The sequence below is a fragment of the Balearica regulorum genome, chromosome 1 (assembly GCF_011004875.1).
Source record: "Balearica regulorum gibbericeps isolate bBalReg1 chromosome 1, bBalReg1.pri, whole genome shotgun sequence".
NCBI classification, from domain to species: Eukaryota; Metazoa; Chordata; class Aves; order Gruiformes; family Gruidae; genus Balearica; species Balearica regulorum.
The window spans coordinates 101762588-101781850 of NC_046184.1; the positions used below are offsets into that span (position 1 = coordinate 101762588).

The 19263-nt window shown below is 52.1% G+C and overlaps 1 protein-coding gene across 2 annotated transcripts in view; it reads left to right on the forward strand.

The window, feature by feature from the left end:
* IGSF3 (immunoglobulin superfamily member 3) overlaps positions 1-19263 on the forward strand; it is a 100855-nt gene that overhangs the window by 76548 nt on the left and 5044 nt on the right. For both annotated transcript variants that reach the window (XM_075768904.1, XM_075768914.1), the window contains 2 exons: positions 13563-13973; positions 15552-15959. In XM_075768904.1, the coding sequence (XP_075625019.1) occupies positions 13563-13973; positions 15552-15959 (819 nt within the window). The remainder of the gene's footprint in view (positions 1-13562; positions 13974-15551; positions 15960-19263) is intronic.

Consider the following 19263-nt stretch of genomic DNA (forward strand, 5'->3'; position numbering starts at 1 on the left):
CATGACTAATCCTGGAGCGGGTGCACCGGGAGAAGCTGCAATCACCTCTATAAATCTGCCCTCTTGCTGCCGGGTTTTTGACAGTAATGAACGTGGGAGGAGAGATGGGGAGGGGTGATGGGGGATGATAACCGAGCAGACGCTGGGGGTGCTGGGCTCCTCGCTGCTTTTTTGCAAGCTGGGCTATGGCAGATTGATTGACCTGGGAGCCATTGAGCAAACAAGGCAGTCAGACTCTTCATTAGAGCATTAATTAGCTTCCAGAGGTTCTCCAGGGGCTGCTTCGTAAAGTTTGGTTTATTAGGAGCTGTCAAGTTGAAACCATCATGCAGGGGGAGGGTGGAGGCTCCTCAAGCTGGCCTTGGAGAAGCTGGGGGAGGCTTGTGCTTGAACCTTACTTTGAGAGTGGGGTGAGCCAGAGCTGTGCTTCCCCTGAAACCCTGCACCCGGGTGGGTGCAGAGCACTCTGTCGCTCTCCTGCTGTCCACGAAAAACCACCGCTCACAGCAGCCTGGCTGTGTTGGGCTAGCAGTGGCCAGAGAAACCTAAGGAGCAGAGAGCAGAGGACCCTTACCTCTTTGTCCAAGCCTGTCCCTGGCAGCCGCAGAGAGACTGCTCGGCATCCCGCTCATCCTTCCCTCTAAAGACTCAGAGAGTGGACAAGCAGGGGATGGTTGTGACCCTGCGGGCTGGAGATGCTGGGAGAATGAGGAGGGGATGAGGCAGAGGAGAATTGGAAAAACAGGCCGCTTTACAGCATGCTTAATGCTGGGAGAGGAGGACTGATTTTCAAACAGTTGCCAAGACACTTGTGGAGTATAAGGAGAGGCTTTCCCTAACAAATGGAAATCAGATATTACTATTAATGCCTTTCTTCTGCCTCATTTCTTAGTACTGTCTGCATGCAAGGAATCCTCTCGTGGATGGATGTGAAAGATGCCTTTTCTGCAGTGGGCAGCCAGCGCAGTACTGACCAGACTCTTGAATGGAGGCTCAAACAAGTGTTTTCAAGGGCCACAAAGTGCCTACTTAAAAACCTGACACTTCTTGCTGCTGGCAGCATACAGCAATAAAGTTAAACAAGGAAAGCTAATGAGCTGGAAACTTCCTTATAGAAGTGAAGTCTGGAAACTGAAGTTTGCTGCTTGCTTGATCCCAGAGTGGTTTTTGCTCTGTAGATTAGCACTGCTTCCCTGCTTTACAGCCGCCTGCTCCATCTGGCAAATAGTTGTACTCTTGCTTGAGTGATGAAGGAGTTCAAGGAGTGCTCAGGAGAGACAGGAGGCTGTTCATCAGCAGCTGTGACTGCGGACTAGAGCAGCCTCCCCTCCCCTGGGTGCTCTGGGACTTGCTCCTTTCCCTTCGCTACCAGCAGGGTAAGACCTGCTGTTCTACCTCAGAGCTGCTGCTCTTTCCTATCAGCTTCCAGCACACTGAACAGACAAAATGAAGGAGTTTAGTTTTGTGTGACCCAGGGCTGTCCCCTTGCATAGACCTCCATTAGTGACCCAGCTGGAGCCCTTTTTCTTTTCCAGGTAGCACAGGTAGGTTTGCTTCTTCCATCTCATACCCCTGGTAGTGTCCTGCCCCTGCATGTTTGCCTTGGGGAGGCAACTCTTTCCCCACACTTGCCAGGTCCTCTGGGACAGCTTCCCCACTTAGATTTGCTGCTGCCTGCTTGGCACAGTTATTTATCCCAGGCTGGCACCCGTGGTGCTTTTTCTCTACGCTCAGCTATCACACCCTGCTCCCAACATCCCCGTCCCCCATCTTCTCCATGTACTGTCAGTGTCAGACACATCTGAGAGCCTCCTCTTCTTGCTGCTGCTGTGGTGCATGACATACCCTCTAGTATTCAGGCACTGGTTTGTAAATACAGATTTGAGGTGGGGTTTCGCCTCTTGAGGATGCTCTCCCTGCCCTGCTCTGAGCGGGGCGCTTCCTGGCTGGCCTTGTCAAGCCAGCTGTGGTTTTGCGCTCACAGGTATCAGAGAGGTTCTCCACCACATCACTCACCCAGGCAAATCTGACCCAATACAGGTCACACATCAGCATGAGGTTACGTTGGTGTCAGCAGAGCTGAAGCACCCAGAGCAAATGCCATCTTGATCCCACAAAAAGACTGCCACGTTGAAACAAGCCCATCAGCGTGAGCAGCAGGGGAGGGAGCTTGTGCTGGATGCACTGCAGCTTCCCAACCCCGTGCTAGGGATGCTGGCACTGGCCTTGCAGGGTCAGAGCTGTGATTCACCTCCTCCTGCCTTTGTTTCCCATTTGGGAGCAGTGATACTTGGCTCCTCCACAGGTTGCCTGTGAAATGTTTCAGTCGGACTCAAGCGTGTTGAGCTGATTGCAGTCAGTTATGTTCAGGGCTTCCCTTGGGGCTTCAGCCTGGAAGATGCACCTATAACGGCATAACCTGAGAAGCTGGATTTTAAATGTATGAAGCATCTTGGATGTGTTTCACAAGGGTGAAAGGGGTGAGAATGCATCCTTGCACCTACTGGGACCCTAATGCGGCTCAGCCTGCTCTGTGTGTGCCCATTGATCTTACTGCAGGCAGTCTTGCTTTTCAGCCCCTGAACAAGACTGACAATGCCAGGAGACCTGGGCTGTATTCAGAATGTGCTGCTCTGTTCAAATTAACTCTCTTCACGGTTACTTTTTTAGGAGCAATTTTTTCACTTCGATTTCAAAGCACTCTCTGCTTCTCTCTTTGATATCTCCTGAGCGGTTTTCCACTCCCATTTGCAGCATGCATATACAGAACCACGGTGTCAGCCTGTTTGCAGTCTGTGCACATGCAATTTCTTTGATGTTGTCTTGAATGTCTTCTCTCCACACACTTTAGCTTCTCATCGATTCTCTGTGTGCTCTCCTTGGACTAAAATACTCTGCAGTGAACACTACTTAGACGTTGTCCAGCTCTAAAGCTTTGTGCATCCCTCATGTCCTTGAAGTCCTCAAAAGCAGAGTCAGCAGGGGCAGCCCTTAGGGAAGAGGGAGCACTGGTGATGAGCGGGTTTCCAGCCGGGCATTGACCACCATTCTCCTTCCCCAGTCCATGCGTGGAGCCCCAGCACCTCAGCTGCCCTGCTGGTCTCCACAAGGTGGGTGGCCTTGGGGCCAGTAGGCTCAGTGCTGCAGCAGCACCATTTTTCTCTTGCTGTATTCTCAGCCCTCCAGTCTGGTACCCAGCCCAGGTGTCCTGAGCAGCATGCCCAAGCAACAGCTTTGGCTGTCCATCCTTGTGCATGGGACCTGTACCATTTTTCTAGCTTCTGTATTGCATGGGACGCTTCTCGTTGAATGAAAAACTACATTTTCCCCATCAGTCTTCTGTACAGGCAGGCTGTGTCCTGTTTTGAGAAGAAGAGTGCTAAACAGCCAGGCAGCAAGATGGCCCATCCCTAAGTACTGTAAATCCCCTGCCTCTAGCCTTCATGAGCGTTGGTTGGATTGATCGTCTGGGGGTGTCTTCTGCTGGTGGGACACAGCTGGCTGGACACAGTGGCTTTGCTCTTCAACGTGACAGTGACCTGCAAAGCCAGGTGGTACAGCAATGCCCACATAAAGGAATCAACTTCAGTAAAAGAAACCCAGCCATATCTTCCTGTGGCAGTATTACCTTTTGAAATTAATTCCTCTGTGTCAGCAGAATAACAAGGGCAAATTTTATCTGAATGCTTTTCCAGAACTTTGGTTCATAAGGGGCTGATTATTTTGGGGTTTCTACCTGTTCTGACATTGATCGAAGACTAAATTCCTGGGTTCACTGAACCTGCAATCTGCTTCCTTACGGTGAAATGGCTGGCTCCAGACATGCTGAGCCTATGGCTCAGAGTCTTTTATCTTAACGTACATACATAAAAGTTGGCTCCCAGGGCCCACTGACTTGCTTAAATAGGAATTTGGGACGCTGTTAAAGAAAATTCCTGCAGTTTTCCCTGTCCTCTATAACAGAAGCAGGGAGTCCAGATAATGATGGATCCGTAGCCCATCCTGCTGTAATACTTCCTCTGTCCTTAAAAAGTTCAAGATGATAATTTCTTGAGAAACGACAGATGGCTCATTTTGCTTGGTTGTTCTTCCACACAGTAAATGGATTCGCGGGTTAATGTATGAAGGCAGCAGCCTCATGAGCATTTAGGGTGCAGGTGGAGCTGATCTAGCACTTGGTTGCGCAGCAGGAGATGATCCTCATCGCTGATGTGTGCATGCTGCTGGCTGCATGGTCCTGTTCCATTCCTTGTGCCAGCATCGATCTCGCTGTGTGCCAGCTCAGTTTACTAAACCTGCAGAAAATTAATCCGGTGGAAAGGAACAGTTAAAGGTGGGTGGAGTGAGCAAGCTCTTGGATGGATTCAGTTGGGTCTTTCTCAGGGGGCTTTTATCTTTGCACAGAGGGCAACACTGGCAGCCTGGGGCTGGCAAGGCTGGTGTGAGCAGCAGCCAAAAGGTCTCCTGATCCTGCCTGAGGTCTCTCTGGAGAGCTTGCTCTCTGGATGGCAAGAACATGGCATTTCGTACCACCCTCAGCATCTCATCTCTCTCTGTGTAGCAGACAGCTTTTCAACAGTAGCTGCTGAAAAAGCTCAAGTCAAATCCAGTGTGTGCAAAAGTCAGCCATGCACGACAGGGTGCAGTTGTACTCTTAGTGTGCACCTACACAAACTCGTTAAGTGTTTTTCTGACACCCTGCTAGGAAATTTGGCTATTAATGGCCAGCCTCTAGAATGGCATGGGAGTTAGTGTGTGGTGCTGCTGTATGTGTTACAACTTGCTCTTCGGGTACATTTAATTACTTTTTTTCCTAATTGACAGAGCGCTCCTTTGTTTGAAATGTTTCTGATGAGCGTTTGATTAAATATCTCAGTATGTTATTTTTTTCTTTCTTCATCCTCTGTGGCTATAGCTTGGTACTGAATCTATCTTCAGTGATCCTATCTCCATATTTTAATTTACAAGTGATCAGTGAGCCGTATATTGTTTTCTGACAGCAGGCACAACTCATGCTGGGAATCTTTTATTCCTCCCTCCCCTCCTCTCCCTCCTGCAGAACTTTTAAATTCATTTTGGGGTTTGGCAGGAAGGTTTCTGGGTTTAGGTTTGTGGGGTGTTTTGCTTTGGAGAATAGTTGTTTATTTCTTAAATTGGCCTTGAGTCCTTGCTGTCCTTCAGAGAGACTTAGTTTCTGCTTCTCAGGGAAGCTCTTGCTTTTCCCAGGCCAGCAGCATGTCCCAGCCAGTGGTCTCTGGGTTAGCCGTGACCAGATCTGAGGGCTGGGGGCTACCCAGCTTTCTCCTCCCCCACAGCTACACACACGGCCTTCTCCATATATGCTCACAGATGTACGGCTTCTGGGTTTTAAGGAGACTTTCTGGGTCACATATGCGTGCTTCCCTGAGGCCTCGCTTGCTAACCTGCTAGTTTGTTAGCTGCTCTGCCGGCTCCAGTGCGACACGGCTGGTAATCCCGGGCTGTCCCCTAGCTGAACAGATGTCCTTGTCACCACCTGCAGTCTTCACGCCACAGCGCGTGGCGTGCAGCGATGGACTTGACCCACAACCTATGTGTTCGGTAGGTCGGCAGTCCGACTGTGCTGCTTTTGGGGAGAGTGGGGGGCATCGGGCTGCTTGTCAGTAGGTTTGGTTGATGCAGTGCTCACCTTTGGTGGGGCTGAAGCTGGTGTGGGTACAGCAGAGCATCTGATGCAGGCAGGTCCACACAGGGTACGAGGGGAGATGCCCTTTCTGCTTTGCCGCAGCACCCGCGGGCAGCATTTTGAGTCCGTCGAGCTGCACTTCCCCATTACGGAGTTATGGTAGTACAGTGTGCTTCAGGGCTCGTGCCTGTGCTCGGGGCTCAATTTTGGGCTGGGGCTGTTGGAATGGGGGATGGTCAGCATGGATGTGCACAGCTACTTAAGTACCCAGCTCATCTTGCTGCAGCAGCAGGCTGTGAGACCGGGGAGCGTCTGCGCCTGCTGGGCTATGGTGCGGCAACTTGCTGAACATACTGGAATGCGGGTCACTTGGTGGTTTATTCCCAGCCTCTCTGTCCCTGAGAGGAGGTGGGTCACAGCCAGCTCGTAGGCTTGCTCCTGGGGCTGGGAGCACCCACCAGTCCGTGCTGCAGGAGGCATTATTTGCGGCATTCATATAAGGAACTGTAAATTTGGGAGAGAAGCGTCATGTAGCGGATTTTTATGAAAACATGAGCAGTACCTGTAGGGAGGAAGAGACCAAAGGCAGGCAGGCTCAAGCCTCTCGAACCCCAGGGGAGTGGGGGTAGCATTTGGGTGGTACCCAGGGTGATACCAAAGGGCATGGCCTGGGTGGATGAAGGCATGCCCGCTCCTTCCCGCTCTGCGCAGGGGCTCTGCCCTGGCACAGCCCTCTGTGGAAGGGCCATCGCACAGTCTCTCCAGGGGAGTCGGGCAGGGCAGAGCAGAGTCGGATTAACAGCCTGTCTGATTGCAAGGAGATGGTACTGTCCCTGCGAGAGGGGACGGGGGAAAAAAGGCGACCCACATCCATCTAGACTAGCAGTCAGTCAGTTTGGTGGCTTGTCCCAGAGACCGATCTTTTCTATAGGAGAAAAGAGCAGCGTGCAAAAGTGAAGATTTAGCCTTATGGAATTAGTAGGCTAGTGAGGTTGCAGGAAGACCTGCAGATAGGAGAGCTGCAGCTGTGTCTCTTTATCGCTTTTGCAGACAGACCTATATTCTACTTTTGTTTGCATGTCCAACCCAGAGCAACCCACTTGCAACCAGGACCTGAGCGGTTTGGGGACCGTAGACGCTTTTGGCATTGCTCTGAAACCAGCACTGCTGAAGGTCAAGATGGCAGGTTGGTGTTCAACGTTGAAGCCTCGGCTCTTTTGTCTGCCCGCTTGGAAGGGGGCAGCAGCTGAGCCTTCCTTAGGAAAGCGTTAACATTGTCTCTCCTTCCCATGGAGCTGCTCTCCCAGTAATTCAATCATGTCAGCCTGTTTGCAGGCAATAATTCATTGTTATAGGAACACTACAGTAAAGTGACAAGTTAATAATGGCAGTAATAATGGCAGGCAAAGTCTAATGCTATTTCCCTTTCTTCAGCTCCTGTTGCACCAGCAGCCTCCCATGTTGGCTAACGCAATTTGCAACCTCGCTAATCCAGTTTCAGGAGGAATTGTGTTCTGTTAAAAGAGAATAACAGGAGTCGGGAGCTGTGCTGCCATGTTCCTGTTGTCTCCAGGGAGGCTGCCCCAGCACTGGAAGTCTTTGTCTTTATTTTGCTGGGATTTCTATGCCACAGTTAAGCCTAATGAGCAAGGTCCTCATAGGAACATCTCATCTTCCTCCCTTCTGCTAATGCCTTTTCTCTGATGCCTCTGCCTGTTCTCTGAACAGACTCGCACATCTTTCCCTTTTGAACATTGGTTTGCTTTCAGCTAACCTAGGAAATATGAGTCACCCACCCCTCGCCACGCTGAGTCAGAAGGCTGCTTGACTCCCGTCGCCCCAGTTCCCCATGGTCATTAACGCGGGTGTCCTTGCAGTGCGTGCGGAGGTGGAGGACGTTCTTCAGCCTTGCTTTGTGGAAGGGAGAAGGGCTGGCAGAAGCGCCGAGCATTAGTGCATGTCTAAGCCTGTGGCAGTGCAGTGAACCTGCACACGGGTCTCTGAATCCCAGGCGAACATCCCCTGGGAGGAATTTGGGCCCTGAGTGCTTTTCAGGCCCTAGTGAGGGAAATGACGTGGCACCTCTGGGTTGTTACCCAGGCTGAGGGGTCTGCTGAGTTCGTGCCAAAAGCCCGGCCAGTGCCCTTCAGGGTTGTACACGGAGGGTGCCGGGGAGAGATGGGTTCCTTGCAGGAAGAGCTCCTTGGGGCCATGCTCCTGGAAATGAGTCTCTTCTGATCAGTGTGCTAAACCCCATGTATGGTGTTAAACTGTGACGGGGTTCGGGTCGGGTTGGCCCCGTTTCTGCTCCCCCCACTCCTCACCTCAGCAGAGTGAAATCCCGACGGAATCTTTTAAAAGTAGGACATTCCCCAGGAAAACTGTTTGCAACACTTCATCAGTTCTCTCCAAGTGAGAGCATCTTCTGGAGGAGCTCTCCCCAGAGGGCAACAGCCTCCAAAGTGGGACACTGCCTTCCTGCTACAGTGACAGGGCTCCCCAGGGACTCTCTGGGCTGGTGGTGGCTCTCCTCCTGCCCACCCCTGCTGCGCCACGGCCGCTGGCTTGCGCGGAGCTGGCTCATTCCCCAGCCAGCGGCCCCCTCCTCCTTCGCTGCAAGGCAGCACGCAGGGGTTTCGTATGGGGCTTTTTTGCGGGGAGGGTATCTTCAGCTGCAATTAAACATTGCCGTTCCCAGAACTCGGTAACAGTGGCTCCCAGGTGGGAAGTGAACTCCTGCTGTTGTGTTTTCTTGCTGCCTACAAGGAAAGATGATGTAAAGAGTCTGAGACAGGGCATCTTTTTATCACAGCATTTTTAGGTACAGATTGCAAAGTGCTGTGGTAAAGTTAAGTGTTGTAACCCCTGCTTGATGATTAGGAAACAGAGGGGAGGGAACCAAGTGGCTTCACCACACCAGCGAGTCAGCAGAAAAGCTGTGAATCACATCACTGCTTCTGTCCTCCTCCTCTGATGATGATTGCTTTCCCTTCCCCCAAATATTTGTATAACTGTGCTTATCAAATGCCCAGCTTGGGGAGACTGATTACCTGCTTGACTGTGTGTGGAAAAGCCCTACTGTATATATCTGCATGTAGAACACCTAGCCATGTCATAGCCTGCTGTGGTTGTAAGGTGTGTCAGACCTGTCCCCCCCAGCCCAGAGGTGCAAGCTTTGAGGACTAGAGGCTGCCGCAGGTATCCTGAAACAATGTGTGTCCTTGCAAATGAGTGAGGACGTTTTCCTCAGCTTGGGAAGTAGTGCGAAGGGACTGTGATGCTGGAGGACGGTCTGTAAAGTGAGGTATCTAGCAAGCATAGGGGCTTGCTGTGGACGCCTGGCGTCTTTACCAGCTTCTCCACCCTAAGAGGCACATAACGTCCCCCGTGTCCTGGCCAGGCTCCAGCGTAAGTCATCACCTATTGAACCTCCTGGAGCTCCTCCAGCAAATGTGTCGGGATGCCCTCAGTGGTGCGGGAGAGCCTCTCTCTGTGCCATCGGAGAGCTGATGTCTTCTGTCCCACCACTGCCTGTGGGGCCCCTGCCTGAGCACCACTGTGCCTGCACGCGTTCTTCACAGGGGCTAGGAGACCAGGCTGGCTTAAAAATAAAATGAGGGTTGTAACCATGACTTGTTGCCAGTGTAAATTGAAAGCCTTAATAGCGTACGTAGGACCAATTACAGTACATCAAGGTATGATATCCTCTTTATTGGCACCCTCCAGGGAGCCAGGAGACATTGTGGCAACACGATTATGGTTTGCAGATGATATGCACAATAACTTCACCTAGACACACGCACCTGTTTCCCTCACTAAGCAGATGTTCAGGAGGCTGTTAAGAGAACATCAGCCTCTTGACAGCGCAGCAGAAAATGCCATGTAACCGTGCCCATTTTCATCACTGCTCCCACCGCCTCCGCTGCTTGACGGAGCACTGGAGCAATCCTGCCATGGCACACCGAAACCCAGCCCCTGGGGCAGACTGGATCAACCCAGCAATTTGAAGGCCGAGCCCTTTCCTGGCTCTCTGCCCAGGCAAATCCCCAAGCCAGCAAAGGGAGTTTCACCCATGTCAGGAGGGTGCGGTTTGGCTGGCTCAGTGCCTGGGGTGTCAGTCTTCTTGCAGTCTCACTCATGCACCAGCAGCTATGATCATTTCCGTGTCATGCAGGCATCTTTAGACATGACCTGGCAAGCTGCACGGGGCATAGTGAGACCTGCTTTGCACTGGAGTAGACTAACCACCAGGATGGAAAGAGATAGACTCCCTGGCAGTGTATTGTACCATTGCCATCACCATCACCCTGGACCACTGACTTCAGCATTTGTTGATTTGGGGTTTTTTCCCCCTTTTAAATTGTTTTTCCCAAATGCAAAATGAGCCTTTTGGATTAGTTTGCCTGTCTGTGAATGGTGGCTGATGGTCCCTCCTCTTCCACTCCTGTGGGAGAGCAGAAGTGGGAGCAGCCCCACAAAGCTTCCCGTGTCTTCACCAGAGTGCGGACAGAGGATCTCTGCCCTGCATAAGCAAGCAAACCAGCCTGCAGCCCGAAGGTGAAGCTGCCCCAAGGTAACCTGTGTGCCACGGTGTTTCCACCTCAGCAGTTTTCAGCCTGTGGTCTGTAAAAGCTGTGAATTATTTCCATAGGATCTGCAAAAGGTAATGAAGAGGAAGGTGCACATTTACTATGCAGGAGCCAGTGCCTGGACGGGGAAGCATTTGGTGTTCACAGATGGGAAAAGACTAAGTATGTCCTCTCTAATTCTGTGGGAGGGAAGCAAAACCTGCACTTGCATCTTTCATGGTGTGCCTCAGTTAGGAAAATAAGTCATGTTAGATGAGAAGTGCATTGGCAGGGGTGTCATTATATATCACTGATACCTCTAATCTAGATGAAACTTTGCGCACCGTGTTAAGAACCTGTGGAAGTGCATGCAGTCTAGCAAAGGGAAGACCTGCAATTCCCTGTCAGGGCCGGCTGCTCCAACTGGTAGCAGCAGCAGAAGCAATCACCTCATCAAGATTTGGGGGATTCTGTGTATGCATGGGCAAATGCCTGACCGCTGGCTGCAGTAGCTGCCAGGCAGGGCTTGGAGGGCTGGGTTGCCTGGGTGGAATTTGAGATCTCATTTCTGCCAGAGATAGTAAGATTTCTTCCCCATCACCCCCCACCCCCACAAAAGAAGATGTCTTCCTAAGTGTCGAATGAAAGCAGGGGGAGCTGCATGGAGGTCGTCCGAGGGCTCTTGGATGACCTCAAGGGTCCCTGCTGTTTGTACACAATGAGAATTGCAGTGATTATGGTCCGAGAGCGAGCCCTCACTGCTTCATTGAAATACATCTGTCACGTACAAGGTGTGGGTCTGCTGCCCCGAACACCAGGCTTAAAATTACTCCATGCCCGTCCTCCTCATTTCCAGCTCCTGGAGGTGCCGTGCTGTGGGAAAATGACTGGGAGAGACGTTTGGGTCTCAGGAGCTCCGGTCTGTGCATACCTTGGCTCCCTCTGTGTGTGTGTTGATATTGAGCAACCCTGCCACACGCAGCATGTCTATATACTGCATTTTAATAGATATAGGGCTACTGACTTAACATACACGGTTGCTATAGTAACAGAGGTTTCCTTAGTAACGGTTGCAGAAAATAATCCAGTACCAATTAAAAATAAACTGTTTGGAAAGGGGGCTGGGGGAGAAAGGAAACTGCTGAGAATCACCTTCCCCTTTATTGCTTCATCTCCCAGGGACTTGGAAGATTGATTAATGCTTGAAATAACCTTTCTTAACCAACACTGAGCCAAAAAGGTGGGACGAGTGTGGGTGGGGTGGCTAAGGCTGCTGTCCTGAAGTGAAACAAAGAGCATGTCTGGGGTACAGCAGAAATACAGCGGGATGATGCTAAATCTCTCCATTAGGTTCTCTCCCTGAAGTCCCCAGGGAGGAAAAACAAGGGACTATTTCCCTCCTTTCCTCCCTCCACTGTCTGCATGCCATACCCTTAACACAGCCATCGAGTCCTTATTAGCATACTGATTAAAGCGAGGGGCAATCCAGACTCCAGGGGATGCCTATCTCTGATGCTGTGTTAGAGCAGAAAGCCTTGCTGTGGTGGGGGTTCCTCCCTCCCATTTGATGTTGTTTGCCTGTGGTCCTCTCCCTCAGCCCTGTCACTCATCGGTTGTGCCGACAGGCATCCGAGACCCTGGGGCCCAAGGGAAGCTGGAAGCAAAGCGAGGAGCCCATGCCTTGATGAGAGAGAGGAGACAACGTTGCTTCCTTGCAAACGCAGGATGCGTGGGACGGGTTTCCAGGGTGTGGATGGGCACAGCTCCCCTGGCAGCCTTCAGTTGTTCGTGCCTGTGGTGCCACGCTTCTGTCATGCCACTCGTGCCCAGGGTTCTCGCTAGGTTTTGTTAAGAGATGTACCAGTTGTCAGCAGAATCCCTTCACCCAGCAGCAAGACAGCATGCCCCCCTTTCAGAGGGGAGCTGCCACATGAGGCAGCGGGAGAGGTTGGGAATGGCTGGGCTGGAGCAGGACTGGGGTACCCACCTTCTGCCTCTCGGCCGTTGAAGACCCATCGTTTGTCAGGATACCCTTTATAAGCCATGCCGGAGCAGCGGTGCTCGTCATCACAGGGTGCACTGGGAAGGGGCTCTGCATGGAGGGGTGCTGGGGGGGAACCTGCTGCCTGCCAGACCCCCTCGCACACTGCCTCCATTCCTGGGAACCTTCCCCCCTGTTTTCCTGACTGTGCTTCGATGTCCTGGATAATGTATTGTGCTTCACACTCAGCCTAGGGCTCATCCCTTTGGGCTGTCAGATCTGGGCATCCTGCGTCCTCGTGTTGGAGAGGAGTTGCTGGTCATGCAGGAGAGGCAAAGGAGGGGAGGTGGTGGCAGAGCTGCTAGGAGGAGGTGGTGGCAGAGCTGCTAGGAGGAGCGGTGTTTCTGGCTGGGAGCTAGTCCTCTCCTCAGGTCTGTAGCTGGCAGGGCTCCAGGGCACCCCAAGCACAAGTGTCACAGGAGGGCGCTTCATGTCCTCCCCTGCAGATGGCAATGCCCTGGGTCAAGGCTCGGGCAAGATTTATCTCCTGCTCCTGCAGGGAGAGAGGAATCGGAAACCGTTGTGCCTCTCTCCCTGCAGGGACAAGAGCTAACGACACTGTCGTGTCATCCTCAACACTGTGTGACCACTTAGCCACCCGTGTAGGAACTGCAGTCACGCTTGGGAAGCTGAGGGAGGTGATGTGCCTGTGCCTTGTCCGGGCTATGCAGTCCATGGTGGACCTGGAGCCAGAGCTCCTAGCTGCTGGAGCAGAGCTTGCCTCCCTGCTGATCCTTTCCACTCTGATGCTCTTTTTCTTTTCCAGTTGTGCCCCTGTTTGCTCCCCTAGCTATTGCGTGTCTGTGGGTTACGTGTCACTGACATGGCTGGCATGTGACAGCAGTAGAGCCTCGTTTAATTCACTCTTCCTGGAAATGGTTTTCTCTGGAACTGGTCAAGAGCTCATTGCCCCGAGGCGCAAGTGGTATGATTTCACCATGAAAAAACCCACTGAATTTGGGTGTAGTCTTCTTGCTAGCTTTGGTGCCCTAGACCATGGTGAATTAAGAAAGGGAATCTTTTAAAAGACAAACTGTGAAAAAGCAGCCTCTTGCTGAGGGACATGGTGGGACGATCCAGGAGTAGAGCGGGAGGTGAAAGAAAAGAGAAGATTTGGTAGGAGAACATCTAAATACCTTTGTCTTAAAGGTCCAGTGCAAGTGGGACCCAGGCAAGATCAGCTATGCATGCAGTTGGGAGGACTCTCTGGTCCTCCCCAAACCAGGTGAGTTTCTTTTCTGTGTTAATGACCCACCTCTCCTCATCCTTCTCTGTTCCTCCCTTGCAGTGACCAAGCTGCAGGTGAGCAAGTCGAAGCGGAGCATCACTCTGGTGGAGAACCGCCCTATCCCCCTCAACTGCTCAGTGAAATCCCAGACAAGCCCTGACTCGCACTTCGCTGTGCTGTGGTATGTCCACAAGCCCTCCGACGCCGACGGCAAGCTCATCCTGAAGACCACCCACAGTTCAGCCTTCGAGTACGGCACCTACGCGGAGGAGGAGGGGCTGCGGGGCCGGCTGCAATTTGAGCGCTCGGCATCAGGGGGGCTCTTCAGCCTGACGGTCCAGCGGGCAGAGGTCCGAGACAGCGGCAGCTACTACTGCCACGTGGAGGAGTGGCTGCTCAGCCCCAACCACGCCTGGTACAAGCTGGCGGAGGAGGTGTCGGGACGGACAGAGGTCACCGTCAAGCAGCCAGGTACCATGCAACATGCCAGTGGGGTCCTCTTGGTGTTGGCTCTCGTGCATGGCTCGTGAGCTCGCTGAGTTTTCCTGGGACAACAGGGATACCCTGCTCTTCTTTCTACTGCAGCCTTGCCACCCTCACCTTGCATCCTCATGTCTGCATATCCCTACACAGAGGGACTTTTTCCCCCTTCAGTGTGACCCTCCTCCATTTAGGCTGGGTTGATGTGCATTTCAGTATCCCCACATGATGGTTGTCCTTCCCCAGCTATCTAGAAGGCCACTAGATATCCTGCCAGGTTTCTTTATCCTCAAGAGCATCATGTAGCAAGAGTGTCGACTAGTGACCTACTGAGAGAGAAACAGTGTGTGCCTGCCTGGGAAAGCACTTTTATGTTTTGCACACAGTTTAATTTTACTCTGTGCCTGTATCCTGGCTGGCGCAGTGAGCCTTGTCACTTTTCCCTCTGCGCTGTGCACATGAGATACGAGTAACAAGTTTAATGAGGTGGGGAGATGGCTGCCAGGAAAGGAGAAATCTGCTCTGCTGGTTGTTTCCGTGGCAGCAGACATCACTGGTAAAGATGAGCTGATGGAGGAGCTAAAGATGGCCCCCTGATCTGGGGACAGAACCCTCATTTCATGCAAAGGGAGGATGCAGGGAGGCAAGCGCTGTTTTTGAGAGCAGCCTGGAGCCCATATGTGCTGCTGAGGCAGAGCATCAGTACTTTACAAGAAAGCCTGCCTTGCTTGCTCCACCTGCCCGTTTCTGGAGGATAAAGTCCCTCAGGCAGGAGGGACACACCTGGCTAGCCGGGCTGTACTAGGATGCTTAATGCATTTTCTCTGTCTGGATTTGGCTGGCCAGACACAGGCTTTGCAGACAGGGGTGCAACAGGGATATTGTGTATGGTCCCCAGCACAGCTTTGCCTGGTCACACAGGGAGTGCAGCAGGCCAGAGCGTGCCACTCGCTGCCAGTCCCAGCTCCTCGTTTCTGTCTCCAAAGTCCCAACATGGCTGTGGGGTGGTCAGGGAGTGGGGAGCTGTGATCTGCCCGCTCCGTTGCATTGCCCACATCTCTCTGGGAAGTACAGTGCCCATCGCTTGCTGCAGCAACTGTACCAGGGAAGTCCAAACTGTGCCACTGGAAAGAAGTTGTGAAGGAATTAGGAGTGTACGACACGTCATTTCACATAAAAGAGCTGCCTGCAGTCTCCCCCCCATGTATTAATGAAATTGTGGAGCACAAACCAGGGACATTCCCAAGGCAGCAAAACACTGTGTGACTCTGCCCCTCATGCCACTTCTTGTTTTGCAGTGGTGGTTCCCTATAATCAGCTGTCCATTCTCCACCTTGATTTTTTTCCCTTTTCGCACTGCTGGAGGGTTTACTGGTCGGAAGACCCTAAAAACCACAAGTCCTATGTTCTTTTCCTCCTGTTCTTTTTTCCCCCATCTTTTTTTTCCTCCCCTTCCTCATTTCTTTCATCACACCCCAGGACTGTGGCCATGCAGGAAGGGCTTGTGGGGAGACAAAGGAAGCGTGCAGTCCTCAGTCACCTTGTATTTCTAATGGTCTTTCCCCATAGATAACCGCCTGCAGGTGAACCAGACTCAGAAGAACATCACGGTGCTGGAGAACCAGTGGGTGACCCTGGAGTGCCTGGTCAACAGCCGGACCAGCCCCTCGTCCCAGCTCTCAGTGGAGTGGTACGTCTGGCGGCCGGGCCACCCGGAGAAGGAGGCGGTGGCCCAGCTGAGCCGGCAGAACACCCTGCGCTATGGTGACCTGGTGGCACTGGGCGACCTGCGAAGCCGGCTGCACCTAGAGAGCCCGTCCCCGGGTCTCTACCTTCTCTCCATCCAAAATGCCACTGTGCGGGACAGTGGGGCCTATGACTGCCGTGTGGAAGAGTGGCTCCTCGACCCCAGCGACCGCTGGTACAAGCGGGCAGAGGACCTCTCTGGACTCATCACCCTCACCGTCAAGCAGCCAGGTGAGGGAGGATCTTGTGCCAACAGCTTTGAGCAACGCTCTGCCCTCTTGGACCAACCACATCACCATCTGTCTGTTATTGACAGCAGGTCCAGCCAGAGAGCAGGACTGCTGTGCTAGAGACCATGCTGATGCTTTTGTGCCTGTCTTCTTGGGTGCACCCTTGCTTTTCTGGAAAGAGCATGAAGCAAGCCCTGCAAACACAGCTAGATGGGCTTGGGATTTTGTCACTACCGCATCTGCAAATTTATTTTTTTACAGCTTTTTTTTTACAGATTCGATAGGATAGGCTTCCGATTTTGTTCACATTTTGACTGAGAATGAGATGGGAGAGGCTATCTGTGCTTCCCAGGCGTGTGCCCCAGGGGCAGGGTCCTTGCATGAAAAGAGAGCAGCAGAGGAGGTCGAGACCCTTGCTGGTGTCCAGGCAGTTTCTTATGCTGCTGCTCCCTGTTCTGCAGGTGAAGAAGCAGATGCAGGGTGTGCAGCTCCAGGGGTTCATCTGTTGGTTGGGATGAGGGCTTCTTGATGGGGCAGGAGTTGGCTATGACGAGCCTGCCTCTGTATGGACAAGTTGGTTCGTAGAAGCTTCCTGGCCACCCTCTTGCCAGTGACAGTAGTTCAGGTGGATCCAGCTGCCTAACACCACCATTTTGGCCGTGCCGAGACACAGGGAGGCAGGCATCAGGAATCGCTGCAGGTGTTTCTCATTCTTTCCAGGATGTAGTGGGGAAAAAAGTCCTACAGAAGTTCAAACCAGGGAGCAAACTCCAGTTTGAAAGGGTTGGGGATGGGATGGAATGGGAATAGACTAGACTAAACTAGACTAGAATAGAATAATTTCAGTTGGAAGGGGCCTACAAGGATCATCTAGTCCAACTGCCTGACCAATTCGGGGCTGACCAAAAGTTAAAGCACATTATTAAGGGCATTGTCCAAATGCCTCAAACACTGACAGGCTTGGGGCATTGACCACCTCTGTAGGAGGTCTGTTCCAGGGTTTGACCACCCTCTCAATGAAGAAACGCTTCCCGATGTCCAGTCTGAACCTCCCCTGGTGCCCTGTCACTGAACCATTCCCACGTGCCCTGTCACTGAATCCTGGGGAGAAGAGCTCAGCACCTCCCCCTCCACTTCCCCTCCTCAGGAAGCTGCAGAGCACAGTGAGGTCGCATGTCAGCCTCCTCTCCAAACTAGACAAGCCCAAAGTCCTTAGCCGCTCTTCACAGGACATGCCTTCTAGCCCTTTCACCAGTTTTGTTGCTCTCCTCTGGATACATTCAAGGACCTTCGCATCCTTCTTAAATTGTGGGGCCCAGAACTGCACAAAGTATTCAAGGTGAGGCTGCACCAATGCTGAATACAGCAGGATAATCCCGTCTTCTGACCAGCTGGTTACGCTGTGTTTGATGCCCCCCAGAGCGCGGTTTGCCCTCTTGGCTGCCAGGGCACACTGCTGACTCCTACTGAGCCTGCTGTCAACCAGCACCCACAGACCTCTTTCTGCAGGGCTGCTCTCCGGCCACTCCTCTCCCAATTTGTACTTGTGTCCAGTGTTACTCCATCCTAGGTGCAGAATCCAGCATTTGGACTTGTTAAATGTCATCCTAATGCTCCAGTCTATATAGATCCCTCTGCAAAGCCTCTTGTCCCTCAAGAGAAGCAACAGCACCTCCCAGTTTGGTATCATCAGCAAGTTTGTGGATGGTGCATTCAACTCCTGCATCCTGATTGTTGATAAATGTATTGAACAGGACTAGCACTAGAATTGAGCCCTGAGGAACATTGCTGGTGACCAGTCACCAGCCAGATGTAGCCCCATTCACTACAACCCTTTGAGCTCTACCCTTCAACCAGTTCTCCACCCAGCACACCATGAACCTGCTTGTCTCCCAGTTGGACAACTTACCCAGAAGGAGGCTGTGAGGGACAGTATCAAAAGCCTTATTAAAATCCAGAAAAACTACATCTACCGCCTTCCCTTCACCCGCTAGGCAGGTGACGCTATCATAGAAGGATATCAAATTAGTTAAACAAGACTTTCCCTTTGCAAACCCATGTTGACTCTGCCTGATGATTGCATTATTCTTTAAATGACTTTCAATAGCACCCAGTGTAATCTTCTCCATAATTTTTCCAGGAACTGAGGTTAGACTAACAGGTCTGTAGTTCCCTGGGTCTTCCCTTGCACCCTTTTTGTAGATTGGTCAATGTTAGACAGGCTGCCAGTCAGCGGCGACCTCCCCAGGCTCCCCAAACCTTTGGTAGATGATCAAGAGGGGTCCTGCCATAACATTGGCTAGCTCCTTCAGAACGCTGGGGTGAATCCCATCAGGCCCCACGGACTTGTGAACATTCAGCTGGTGCAGCAGGTCCCTTACAATTTCAGTATCCACAAATGGAAAGTTGCCATTCCCACACTTATGAACACAGCAGGAACAGTTATGGTCCTCATTTGCTGGGTACTTTCCAGCATGTAAAGCAAGCGCTCTGCAAGTGCCGCTGTGGTGCTTTGTGCTGCCCATTCCAGCCAGGTGTTAGCCTCATAACTCTGCAACGGAGCTGGCTGAGAATTGCCAGCCCTGACGGAGTGGGGAAGGAACAGCAGGGGAAATCCTCGAGGCTCATTTCAAATTGCGGAAGGATGTGGAGTGGGAAGAAGAGAGCAAGTTGGGGATGCACTAATTCAAGATAATTTTTTTCTAAAAGTGCTTTGTTGTTGTTTGTTTTTCTTTCATAGCAGCCAGTACTTAACAAAATGACTAAACTTGCTTGTGACTCATGTCTCATTAGTGAGGATCTCCATGCTCATCTTTCAGGACTATAATCATGAGCAAAAGAGGGAAGAAACCTCACAGCACCTTCAGACAGCAGTTCTCTTTCTACTGAACCTGCTGAGGTGGGGGGGAGCTTTGTGTTGGTTTTGACAAACCGTTTCCTTCCCTTCCTCCTTTTTACCTCAGTAGTCCCCGAAACCTCAGGACTTAGTTCATTCCTGTTTCTGCTCAGGAGTCTTCCTGAGGAAGATGTGAACTGAAAACACTCGTGTTGCTGACGGCCTGAAGAGCTCTGGCCTTAATGAAGATTTTTTCCTTATGGGACCATTTAAGAAGTGTAGGGCAGGTGCTATAATGAGAAGCCCCGCTGGGCACAGCAGCCCAGCAGCTGATGAGAGCTGGGGGACAGCAGCCCCCTCCTGCAGGGACACCCGGGCTCTGCGCGAGGGAGGGCTTGCCCTGCTAAATTTGCTGGAGGAGAAAGCGCCTCTCTCTTCGGTGAGCTATCGGCTTGCCCTTCCTGCTCAG